General features: G+C 40.1%; 1 protein-coding gene across 1 annotated transcript in view; it reads right to left on the minus strand.

Annotated features, from left to right (window-relative positions):
- The window catches only part of LOC136863778 (tRNA endonuclease ANKZF1), a 170,270-nt gene that overhangs the window by 130,305 nt on the left and 26,982 nt on the right, over nt 1–12,983 (minus strand). Inside the window, exon 2 of the mRNA XM_067140130.2 lies at nt 11,051–11,166. Within this exon, the coding sequence (XP_066996231.2) occupies nt 11,051–11,162 (112 nt within the window). The 5' untranslated portion in view covers nt 11,163–11,166. The remainder of the gene's footprint in view (nt 1–11,050; nt 11,167–12,983) is intronic.

Genomic DNA, 12,983 nt, shown 5'->3' on the forward strand with positions numbered 1-12,983 from the left:
GGAACTGCTTTTATTTTTCAACATAGTCTCCTTGTAGACTAATGCATTTGGTCCAGCGATGTTCCAATGCCTTGATCCCATCTCGAAAATGAGATTCCTCCAGGCCTGCAAAATACCTCTCCAATTCGGCTGTCAGTTCTTCCCTTGTAGAAAATCTCCATCCATCGAGGAAAATTTTCAGCTTGGGGAATAGATGAAAGTCTGATGGTGCCAAATCAGGTGAATAAGGTGGATGTGGCAACAATTCATACCCCAGTTCATGAAGTTTTGCCATGGCAGTAACACTTGTGTGTGGCAAAGCGTTGTCCTGATGAAAGATGACCTTTTTCCTTGTCAAACCAGGCCTTGTTTCGCCTGTAGTTGGTCTAGGAGGTTTGCATAGTATTGCCCCGTAATTGTTTGGCTAGTAGGAAGATAATCTATCAGCAGAATGCCTTTTGCATCCCAGAAAACTGAGGCCATGACCTTTCCAGCCGAACGCACTGCCTTTGCTTTCTTTGGTGGTGGTGAATTAGCATGTTTCGACTGCTTTGACTGCTGTTTTGTCTCTGGGGTATAGTAGCGGACCCAAGTTTCATCTGTAGTCACAAACCGTCGCAAAAAATCTTGTTAGTTGCACTGAAAACGGGCCAGACTTTGTTCGGACATTTCCAATCTGGTGTGTTTATTGTTCAATGTCAAGAGCCGCGGCACCCATCTTGTGGATAATTTTTTCATACCCAATTCTATGGTTAAAATATAATATACCCATTCAGAAGACATCCCTAAGGCTTCAGCAATCTCCCGCACTTTCAGTCGACAATCCTCCATGACCATTTTATGCACTTTTGCGATAAATTCTGGGGTCGTAACACTTTTTGGCCGTCCACTATGCGGATCATCATCCAAGCTCTCCCAACCAAATTTAAACTCACTGATCCACTTGGCAACAGTTGAAAATGAAGGAGCAGAGTCCCACAGTGTGTTCTGAAAGTCGGCATGAATTTTCTTTGCTTTCATACCTTTCTTTACAAAGTATTTAATCACTGCTCGAATCTCAGTTTTTTCCATTGCCACAAATCACTACGCGAGAACAACAACAAAGAGTCGCCACTACCACACTCCTGCAGCTAGAGCACTGACGCGCCACGTGTTCACTCACAAAGGATCTGTGATTACTGCGCGGGAACCTCGTTGCTCTAGCACTGACATCTAGCGGTGATTCCGAGAACTTTTCAAACTGTCCTCGTAGGTCACCCAAGTAATAAAAAGCAAGGTTATAGCTTTAGCAACTGTTGAGGTCAGGATCACAGCCATGGGACCTCCAGTTTTACATAGAATCTGAACCCTAGAAAATCCCACATTCCATTGGAAAGGCTTTGAACCGTAGCTGTTTTGGTGAGAAGCCATTGACTATGCCAACTGTCTATCACACCTCCTCACCCAGATTGTTTGTAGTGAGAATGATTACTTCTGTGTTCATTTGAAGCAAGCAAAAATAATTTAAATTCCTTTTAGTTCATTAAAACTTCTTTTGTGGACATAAGTTTTCCCATTTGCAAGATGTTCAATAATTGTTTGTGCTGAATGTATCATTCATCATCTTCAAGACTGCAAATAGTAAAGTGGAAGTACAACAACAAACATCTCTGTCAATCTACTGTGTTATAATAATTTTGTGTGGATATTTCTAGCTGGGTGCAGCCCTTGTAAGGCATACCGTCCGATGAGGATGGGCGGCATCTGCCATGTGTAGGTAACTGCGTGTTACTGTGGTGGAGGATAGTGTTATGAGTGGCGTGTGAGTTGCAGGGATGTTGGGGGACAGCACGAACACCCAGTCCCTGAGCCAAGAGGGAATTAACCATTTAAGGTTAAAATATCCGGCCCGGCCGGGAACTGAACCCGAGACCTCTTGACCAAAAGCCAGCACGCTAACCATTTAGCCATGGAGCCGGACATCCACTGTGTTACTAGAACTCTTAACACCATCTTAAAAAATTCAAAAGGAGATTTCCTATTATTTAAAAACTAGCAAGCTGTTGTATGACGAACGTAATTCATTCACTGTCAATGTTTTGTTAATGGTATTATCAAGCCATAAGATATTCTGGTGTGTTCGCTGTTTTGTGGAGCAGGGCCAAGGGGGGGGGGGGGGTAGCGATCAGTTGTGGCCCCGCCCTGTGTGTGACGTCGACGTGCCAGGGCCGCGCCTCTCGCTGCACAGCCAACCTGACGGGTGGGCCAGCGCCTATTGTTCAGACACTGCTGCAGTGGCCGTCATTGGCCGTTACGTCGCTAGCAGAGGTGCCAACCTTTGAAGTGGGTTATCAGTAATCCCATTTTTAACTCGCGCACTGCCCCCTCAAAATGTTTACGAGTCAAATCCAAAGCGCCCAGTTTGCCCTTTCTAACAGCAATTTATTCTAAAGTATACCATATTACACAATAAAATTTGCTCATTCCCTGTTAGTTCTGTGATTTTAAAAATTATTTGTAGCTTGTTTCGCACCCAGCAGCTGCTTTTCAGTGTAGGTTTTCTTGAAACACACTTCCCCCTCAGATGATATTTTTGTCTTCAGAACCATAAGTGATTCCAGTGTAGATGTATTTAATGTAGGCCTGAATTCTGTCTGATATTTCCTAACAACACTGAAAACTCTCTTTCTGTGGGAGAGTTACTGTGAGGTACACTTAATACTGCAAATACAGCATTACTTAAGGTTCTTTACTTAATTTGTCCACTTTCATTTTTAAACTCTGCAATGTTGCTCCAGTTCACATCAATGTTAGGTCCATGTACAATATTCAGGGAACGTATCACACAGGTAAACTGAAAATTCCTCTTCAAGTATAGCCAAACTTGGGAATCTTCGAACAAAATAGTCAGGAGATGAATAGGAAACCTTCATTCTGAGAGAGATATCTACAACTTCGGCATGATGAATTCGGCATGATAAAGAAATTCATCCTCAAGGGGAAATTTCCTGATAATGTAACTGCAAGCTGCCATATAAAACTCTCTTACAGAATTATAAAACATCTCTTCATCACAGTCATTATTTTTCAAGTACGCCCTGGCTTTTGCTCTAATTACCAAGTCCTCATTGGCTTTCTGGTATTTTCTCCTCTTGAATTCAACACTCAAAAGGGTGGTAGATTCTGACTGAATAGAACATGACCAAACAAATCTGAAAAATAGGTCAGTTAAAAGACCAGTAATTTTCCTCCTAAGAAGATGTATGGCTGGAGCATCTTCCTTCAGAAATAAATTCAATGAGTTAAAGACCGGAAGTGTACTCTGAAGAAAGTAGCAAAACATTCTTGTGTGTGGGCCTTGTAAGAAAGATTTTACAGTTTCAAACTGCTTGGTGCTCTTATTTTTATGGTGGGGCTTACTACAAAACATGAGTGTCAAAGCTTCCCACTGCTCAAGAACTCGACTAACAGACTGAAGAAGCAAGAGCCAACGGGTACCGACATATTCCAAATTTTGTGACCCTCTGTGCCACAAACAGCCTGATATACTTTGAACGTGTTTTGCCTTTTAGAACTCTTATCAAATAGTAATATAACTGAACCAAAAAGTTCTCTACATTGACTGGAAATTGGGCTGCTGCTTTTTGTGCACAGATGTGTATGATGACATGAACAACCTGGGACATAAACAGAAGAATGTTTGTCCTTCACAAATTTGGCAACACCATTATCTGCCCCTTTAGCAGAGGTACACCAGCCCCGTGGATTTAAATTAAGCGTCTTTTGTAAGGCCATCTATAACATATAATCTGAAACTGCTGGCAGAAAAAGATTGGATGTCTGTCGGCAGATGACTCTGCTGTCGATTTGTGTGTGCCCTCTGGTGAGAGGTGGACAATTAAATTTTCAAGATAAATTTGTATTTTCAAAGCTTTCAGAACTGAATTGTTTGTAAATTGTTTTTTGTATTCTAAAGTTATCAACACTTCTATCCCTTCCCACCAATTTAATATTGTAATCAATAGGAAGTTTTGTACATTTACTTAATCAGCCAATAAGAAATTTTTTATATTTATTAAATTAATCAATAGGAACGGTGGGTGTGTCAGGGCCTTGGCCCAGAGAAATCTGGAACCTTCCTCTCTGCTATAAAAGACTGGACCGTTCAGGCCATATTGTCTTTTGTGATCGCTCCAGTCAAGAGGTTCAGAGTGTGTTCATAATGGAGGCAGGGGGAAGGGCTGCCTCGTCCATCTCCAGGAGGTCCACCAGCTCAAGGTAATGGCATACTCAGTATAACAATGTAATAGTCTCAGAAAGATAGTTCGAGGGGAAGGTTTTAACTTTTTTTATAATGTAACTTTTATTTTCTCAATATAAATTCTCAAATAATTCTAAAGTAATTAACGTGACTTAGAGAATAAAGAGTGATACCCTCTTGTATTCCCCCTCAACTCGGTAGTAAGGCAACTATGTTTTAGTAAAACTTAAGCTGATCTCGTAATTTTGTAACTTAAACATTTATTTTCCTCTAGTCACCTCCGTGGTATAGGCTTAGCTTCTGTAACGTCGGGCCATAAGCCCTCCTAGGGTTTTAAGTATTTTCATGTGAATTTTCAAGGAGTGCAAGTGTTCGCCTCCTAACATTTTGATTTTTGGCCAGTAACTTTAACTTTTTGTTTTTACTAAAGGCCACGCAGAATGGGTACTTGTCGCCCCTGTTTAAGTCAACTTCTATTCATTTCATGTTAAGGTAAATCTGACTGTTGTCCAAACAAGACAGAGAAGGCTGTTTTTTTTTTTTTTTTTTTTTTTTAAGAGTAAAATGTAGATTGTGCCTGTAAGAGGTCTGGATCTTGTTAAGTTTGGAGAGTAATCTCCTAGGTGCAGGGAGGCGCACGATAAGTCACCCAATTGAATTTTGATCCTACAAGTATACTACTGGGGCAATAGCTTTCAAATTGTGCCCTCAACTTTGTGCAGTTCATGGAAATTACTCCAGATGTCGTTACAAGTGCATTGCTTCCGTTTTGAGTCCACCATTTCAGTTTGCCGCGACGGTGGACAAAGGATGGTTGACCGTCACACAGAAGACGAAGATTGTGTTACTGTTCGTGGCGACATTTGACACAGGAAGGTTTCGTGCTCATTTCGGCACACGGTGGGCTCCCAGCCCACAGACAATACACAGATTACATCTCAAATTTGCAGGTACTGGATCTCTCTTGGTGTGTAAGCGGCCACATGCATGTACCGTACGTTTGCCGCAAAACACATTGAAACAGTTCGAGTGACTTTGACTCGTAGTCCGAGTAAATCAACAAGAAGAGCCAGCGCCGAGTTGGGAATTTCACGCTGATCTGTACAAAGAATTATTCAATCCGAGCTTCGCTTGTATCGATACGAGACGACTGTGGCGCATAAGCTTACTGCGAGAGATAAGGAGCGGAGACTACAGTTTCTAAGGTGGGCATCGAGCACGATCAAGAGGTAGTGCTATAGAACACATGGTTTTCGGACGAAGCTTATTTTTACGTGAACGGTGTTGTGAACAAACAGAACGTTCGATTTTGGGGGACGTGAACCTTCGCGAATAATCCACATGAAAGACACCTACGAGAAAAAAGTGTGCGTATGGGTCGCGATATCAGGCCATGGAATCATCGGTCCGTTTTTCTTCGATGCTACAGTAACCGGTGAAAGCTATTTAGACATGCTGCGAAACCAGTTCTTTCCTCAACTCATGGCCACAGGTCTTCCATTGCAGACACAATGGTTAATGCAGGATGGAGCACGCCCCCATACTGACAACGTTGTGCTTGATTTCCTACACGAAAGACTTGGCCTTAGGGTATTGTCAAACAGATTTCCAGAACGTTACGAAGGAGGAGGAATGTGGCCGCCTCACAACCCGGACATTAACCTTAAAGAGAAGGTGTACCACAGAAAACCCGAAAATGCAGTGCAATTTAGGGCCACCATTGTGAAGTTATGCCGCGCCATTCCAGAAGATTTAAGTCGGAGAGTCGTACCAAATGCACGTGTGCGACTTGAAGAAGTTGTCAAACAAAACAGCAGTCATATTGAACATGTGATTCATTAGGTTGTATTTCCAAGCGGTATTCTTTACTTCTACATCAATAAATTACAAATCTTGTCAACAACAAATGTGTTATTCATGAAACAAATCAGGTGACTTATCGTGCGCCACCCTGTAATTGAGTGGGGCAAAGGTGCTCTGGTAATGTAATATAGTTTGGGAACGCAGTCTCCTAGAGGGGTTATTGAATGGAGCAGTGGTTGCTCTTGTCACTGTTGTAAATTGGGAGCTTCAAGCTCACGTTTTTAAAATGTTATCTGATTATTCTTGTATTGTCACTGAAGCTCACGAGCTAGACATTGTACCTGATTTTGTTATTTGCTTAGCGAAGTGTAATGTTTAAAATTTGAAAAGAAAAGAAAAAAGGGGGAGAAGAAATATAATCGCCAATTTTAAAGTATTAAATTACTCTTTAATCTTTTCACTATCCACCCATTCATGTCCGCACCTTCTTTCACCTCTCTGTTTCATAATATCACCGTAACAGCCCCGATCATTGTGTATGCACTGTCAGATGAAAAAGAAATGCAATTTTCCCATGGAATGTCTAAAGAAGACAATTCACAGAGAAAATTCCCTCGGCTGTGTTGTCAGTACCCTCCAGCAATGACAATAGAAGAGTTGATATTTGGCCTCTCTGAACATTAAAGAAAGAGACAACTATAGGATAAAGTTTGACTGCATTTGAATCAGTATTACCATCAGCAGCCAAAGAAAAAGCCGTTATTTGCAAAAGTTCACTTATATCCTTTTTTGCGTCAGATGCCAGGTATTGAACGAAAGCAGAGGTTTTAGTTCTTACACAACCATATTTCTGAGATATTTTAGAGTCGGGAACATTGATCTAAATAAATTTCCAGCGTGGTCTGAAACTGATAATGGAATATTATGCTCCAAAAGAAATTATGTGAAGAGCAATTCGACATTTGTCACCGCAGTTTCATTACTTTTTACGAAGAGCGATGAAACAGACTGGTACTATAATCTATTAGCTTCTAGTCCGTATTGATAGTTCAAGCACACAAGTATGAAGGATGAGTTCTCCACCAAATCAATATTTTATTTTTACATAGTGTCAATATTACTTACATAAAAGGACATTACCAGTTTCGACCTGCAAATAGGTCATCTTCAGATGTTGAAGAACCTGCTTAATAGCGACTGTACAGAATAAATACTACTAAAATAGAAATTAAACAAGAATGCCATTAAAATAAACATAAAAAATAATAATAAACTTATAATTGTCGGCACTATTGTAGAACCATCAGGAATACCAATACAAGCATAAAATGTTGCTCAATGACAGCCGAGTACTGAAATATTAGTCCGTAACAGGCTTTATAAATTCAATCAGAAATATGGTAGATCGTATAGCTTGAGTCTATATAAATATATCGGGAGAAGGGGTGATGGCTTTTGGCCCATCCCATAGATGCATAATTGCAAAGAACAGGCATATTTGATTGAATGGAAACATAACAATGACATCATTACCTAACAAAGCAGTTCAGCAGATGCCACACACATTTCTGCTGTGTGCAGACTGGCAAACAAAGCATTATTAAAGTGATAAATTGTTTGAATTCAACAAAATAACTTTGTGACAGGAAAGAGGAAACTCAATCCTTTCAATTTCAGTCATTAAAAAATTGCCAAAATGACCAAAATATAGATTATCTCCGGAGTGTCGCCTTAAGTAATATGCATACAGTCATTACAATAATATGATGTTGAACCTTAATTTTACTTTTGGGAAATCCATAAGATAATGATCAGAGCTCACAAGCTCTTAAGTGAAGAGGTACAAGTCTCAACTGTACACAAAATAGCCACATTACTATGGCCTCAGTTTTGCCACCTGAAAATGTTAGAAGAAGATGAAAGGAAGGCCGTAATGGATGAAGTCAGACGCATCTGTATATCAGTTCCGTAATATAATTTGCATCTGCCTCTGTAGTGTAGTGGTTAGTGTGATTAGCTGCCACCCCGGAGGACTGGGTTCGACTCTCATCTCTGCCACAAAATTTGTAAAGTGGTACAAGAGATTGAACGGGGTCTGCTCAGCCTCGGGAGGTCAAATGAGTAGCGGGGGTTCGATTCCTACCACAGCCATCCTAGAAGTGGTTTTCGGTGGTTTCCCACTTCCCCTCCAGGCAAATGCAGAGATGGTACCCAACTTAAAGACACGGCTGTTTCCTTCCCTCTTCCTTGTCTATCCCTTCCAAACTTCCCATCCCCCCACAAGGCCCCTGTTCAGCATAGTCGGGTGAGGCCGCCTGGGTGAGGTACTGGTCCTTCTCTCTAGTTGTATCCCTTCGACCCAAAAGTCTCACGTTTCAGGATTGCCCTTGAGGCGGTAGAGGTTGAATTCCTCGCTGAATCTGAGGGAAAAACCAGCCCTGGTGGGTAAACGGATTAAGAAAGCAAGTATAATTTGCTGTGTGTAGTTACTTAAGTAATTGTACCCCAATATCCAAACATCTTGCCGAGTTAAAATGAGAAATAAAATAAACAAACAAGGTGTTTGGTCTCTCTGTAGATCATTCATGTCACACTGTGCATGCATCGACCAGCCTCCGAAGAAAAAGAAAAAATTCAGTGAGTGAATAAGCGACAACTGAGCTGCTGGTGAAGAGGTTTATATTTAACTTTATATGTTATAATGGCATAAATTTGCACAGTTTTTACACAATGTCTTTGGTATGGCTAATAGTGAAATATATGAATTATGCATTAATAATATGTATTTAGTTTCCATATAGAGCAGTAAAGTAAGCTAGCCAGGAGGAATACACATAGCAGCACATGAAATCCATTAACCATTTCTCCCAGTACAATGTAGAAACATAGTATATAAATATAAGTTTAATTGTTTACAGTTTCATGCCTAGTCATGAGTCCACCACTGACGCAAAAGTGTAATGTTCCTAGAGATAAAGGAATGCAAGACAAACTTAACAGAGTACGACTAAGGACGGAGGGAGGCGAGCACTTCTACCTGTGATTCAGATAGCACGGGAAGGAGCGAGTATCAAGGAGCGAGGTTGAACAAACATGGCTCGCCTCGCCTTTGCTAAGCATATTCGGTCATAGCCATACTCGACAAATATGAACCGAGCACAGAGCATGTTTTGCACGACACTATTTGCTACCCTGCCAATACTGTGGCACCATCAAGACAAACTTTTAGTAACAATCACTTAGCCCGATTTTGCAATTCTGTCAAGACGATTTGGATATCCCAAAAACTTTGAAGCCTTGTATTTCTTTATGGGTAATTCCCTGATGATAACCCACTTCAGTAAACGTATCATTAATAGTAGGGGGTAGCATCTAACTCAATTTTCACAAATTTGATGTTTAGCCCATTTTTTGTGTACATCCATTCAACTGGTTCCTAAATGGATGATGCTGATTTGGAGTGTCTTGGGGGATTTACACATATACAGTCTTTGGGGGTTAGTAGAAACCATGTATTGGAGATCATCATTAGTGAAATTAAACTAATAAATCTCCATTTCATTTTCCCAGGCCCTGTTTGCTTAAAAATCTTCAAATCATCCTCTGCACACTTTGGCATTGAAATCACCCAGTCACACAGTCAGTTGTGATAATGGTTTTCTGTGGTTTCTCATTTTCGCTTCGAGGCAAATTCTGGGGCAGTTCCTATTCATAGGCCATGGGCAATTCCTTCCATCTCCTTACCCAATTTCATGCACCATCTTCATCAGCTACTCAACTTAGGTTGGTATCAGGAAGGGCATCCGGCCTTAAAAACATGCCAAATAAATTCATCCCACCTCATCCTTGTACCCGTATCAAGAAATGGGACTAAGGGGTAGACATACATACTTGCTGGTGTATGACTGAAGATGTTTTAATTCTATACCGCTTCATCAGCACAGTCAAGAATATGGAACGCAGTTGATAATAGATCTATTTTATTAATTTTGTTTACTATCACACCTACACCACTTGGGAGATGTGGTAGCTGGTTGCCATAAAAAATACAAAGTTAAATCTCTTACATCAATGTTTCCTCTTTTAGATCACCTAAGCTCACTGATTCTACGTACATTCATTCCTAGTCTTTCCATTTCATGTACATGTACCAGACATGTACATACACCTGACATTCAATGTGTCCATCTTCAAAGTGTCTTTCTTAGTAGTCAGTTTTGTTTTGTTTGAGTCATTCATCATGGGGATTCTTAGCACCTCTTCACCATCTAAGATCTGCCACTGACTACAGTCCTTTGCTTTACATTGTGCTGCCATGACTGTTTCTCTTGAGAAGATTAGAGCAGTAGTTTATACATGCTTTCTGCCCTGGAGTACTAAGCCCAAACACACAAGACTCAGCTATGCCCACAGCTGTCCGAGGATGGGCCTTAGCAAAAACCAAGTTTTTGTAGCCCCACGCTCAGCACAGGAAGAACTGCTGCCTTCTTCCAAATATCAATTTCAGCCACTCTTCACCTGGAGAATAGATGCTGTTGAATGCTGCTTCACACGTGAAGAACAAACACTTTCATATGGATTTATATGGCATTTTCTCCATTAGGGTTCCACATGCCCACCTGGGGAAGCTCACCTACTAGATGGCTCCCCTAGGATGCAGGTTATTTCTCACCGACCAGTAATCAGCATAGAATTGCTGGCTGTATGGTCTACTCTATCATCGTAGCAAGGTTTCCCCTGGCCAGACGGATTAAAGTTCATCACTTAAAAAGTCTAAAATTCCAAGGAATGTTACTGCAAAAGCAAACTGAAGAGAGGTTCTAAAGTATCCTTAGCCAATTCATAAAAAATACTTTCTCTTTGACGGTTTGATATAGCATGACTCCAGACACTCAGCCTTTTGTGAGAAAGTAACATGGATTTAAGTGAACGAAAAGGCTTCAAAGTTCTAGAATATTTGTGAAATTTTCAGTACAAGGCTGCTATTCAACTACAATTTCATAACATCAGGTAATATGACAGACTTACTGAAATCTTCATCAGTCTCTATATCTTCATCAGAGTGGACTGATACATTCACTCCCTCAACAAGCTTCTGATAATCATCACCTTCGAACAGTGATATGATTTGGTGTTCCATTTTTCTGAAAGAAAGCAACAGAAATATTTTATACTGTAAGTGTACCTCTGTTAGAAAATTAATCTAAATAGTTCAGGGAATAAATTTAAACACACATTAAAATAAAGAGCTAAATAGAAACACATTTAAAACATACAGCATGTTCACCTTTTCATCATTAATTCGTTTTACATACATACTACATGTGCAATAAATAGTTAATGGATGTAACAGCACTACCAGGTGAGGCATTTGATGGAGACCACAGAGTAGTGGTAGCAAAATTAAAAATGGGTAAAACTGTGAGAGTAAAAGAAATAGGCTAAGTCAGAAGAAAATAAAAGTATGGAAAATTAAAGATAAAAGAACTCAGGAGAAATTTCAGGAGGAATTAAAACAGCACATCCCTATATCAGAAATAGAAATTGTAGAAGAAAAATGGACCAAATTTAAAAACACATCTGGAAGCTGTGCAGAGAAGATTTGTGGCAGAACTTCGGCGAAAGTGAAGGAAAAGGTGACACCATGATGGAATGAAAAGGTGAAGGAGGTTGTTAAACAAAAGGATAAAACATGGCAAGAATGGAATAGAGATAGGAAAGAAGGAAGTAAGATTAAGTATCAGGAAATTAAAAGTAAGTACAAAAAAGTTGTAAACAAGGAAAAGAAAATATATTGGGAAAGATTCACACAAGAGTTGGAAAAGGATGTGAATGGTGGAAGAAGGATGTTGGATGGATTAAAAAAAAAAAGCTACACAAAACAAGTGAAGAAAGGGAGTAGAAATGTAATGACAGACACAGAGGAGATAAAGAAAAGGTGGAAAGACTATTTCGACAAACTCCTGAACGTGAGAAATGATGCAGAAGACAGTGTTCACTGGTTAATTAGCTTTCTCGGTAGATCAGTGGTGGTGTCCGACACATGATCACGGGTTCGATTCCAACCAACAAAACAGAACACTAAACCTGAAAGATTGCATTTCATATTAGCAGATCTACCAATAAAAAGAAAACTATAATACTCCTATAACAGCAGCCCTGAAGTGTCTGCCTACAAGGATGTAGAAGTAAACGGGAGTGAAATACCAGCACTCTGTTTTCTATATAATTAAGTCAGAAGTACAAGGTGAGGAAGTATATACGATGAGTAACGCATGGTTGATAGTTAGCAGTGGCGATCTGACGGACCGAAGCCTAGCACACCTATCCCACCAATCCCCTCTCCCAGTAGCGGCGATTGCCCCCCCCCCCCCAACTTTTTGGAGAGGGCCGTTGACCTTAGATGTTAGGCCCCTTTAAACAACAAGCATCATCAATTTTTGGAGAAAATATTACCTTTTTATTCCACTTTAGTTGGCTGAAACTAGGAATTATAATAAAAAGCCATTTGTACAAACGCTGTTGTCTTATCAGATAATTCTTCTCTTTATTTTCTTTAATCATTACCAAAATTATTAGCAGAAATACGCACAAAATGTACTTAGTCCTGGCTAACCGATTTGTATAGCACCACAGCAAATAGTAGAGACTTTGCCTGTGCTATAAGAAAGGGTACCACAGCAATTATGCTAAGGTAATAGACAATGAGGTATGATTCACCACCGTGCCGCATGCATTCATCAGTCTGGCAGTCTCTTTAGTGTGTTAGTTTTTAGTATGTAGTCAAATACTAAATGGTCTTAATTGTATTATCCGGCCGTATTCCTTTTTAATTGTAATAAATGTGTAAGACTGTTCCTTTGGTGAAAGTTTCATTGTATAGTGAAAATGAATGAAAACCTACAACCTGTTTTCCAGTCTTCGACCGGGTCAGGGATGTAATGAATGAAACATATATAGG

The sequence above is a fragment of the Anabrus simplex genome, chromosome 2, assembly GCF_040414725.1.
Source record: "Anabrus simplex isolate iqAnaSimp1 chromosome 2, ASM4041472v1, whole genome shotgun sequence".
NCBI lineage: Eukaryota > Metazoa > Arthropoda > Insecta > Orthoptera > Tettigoniidae > Anabrus > Anabrus simplex.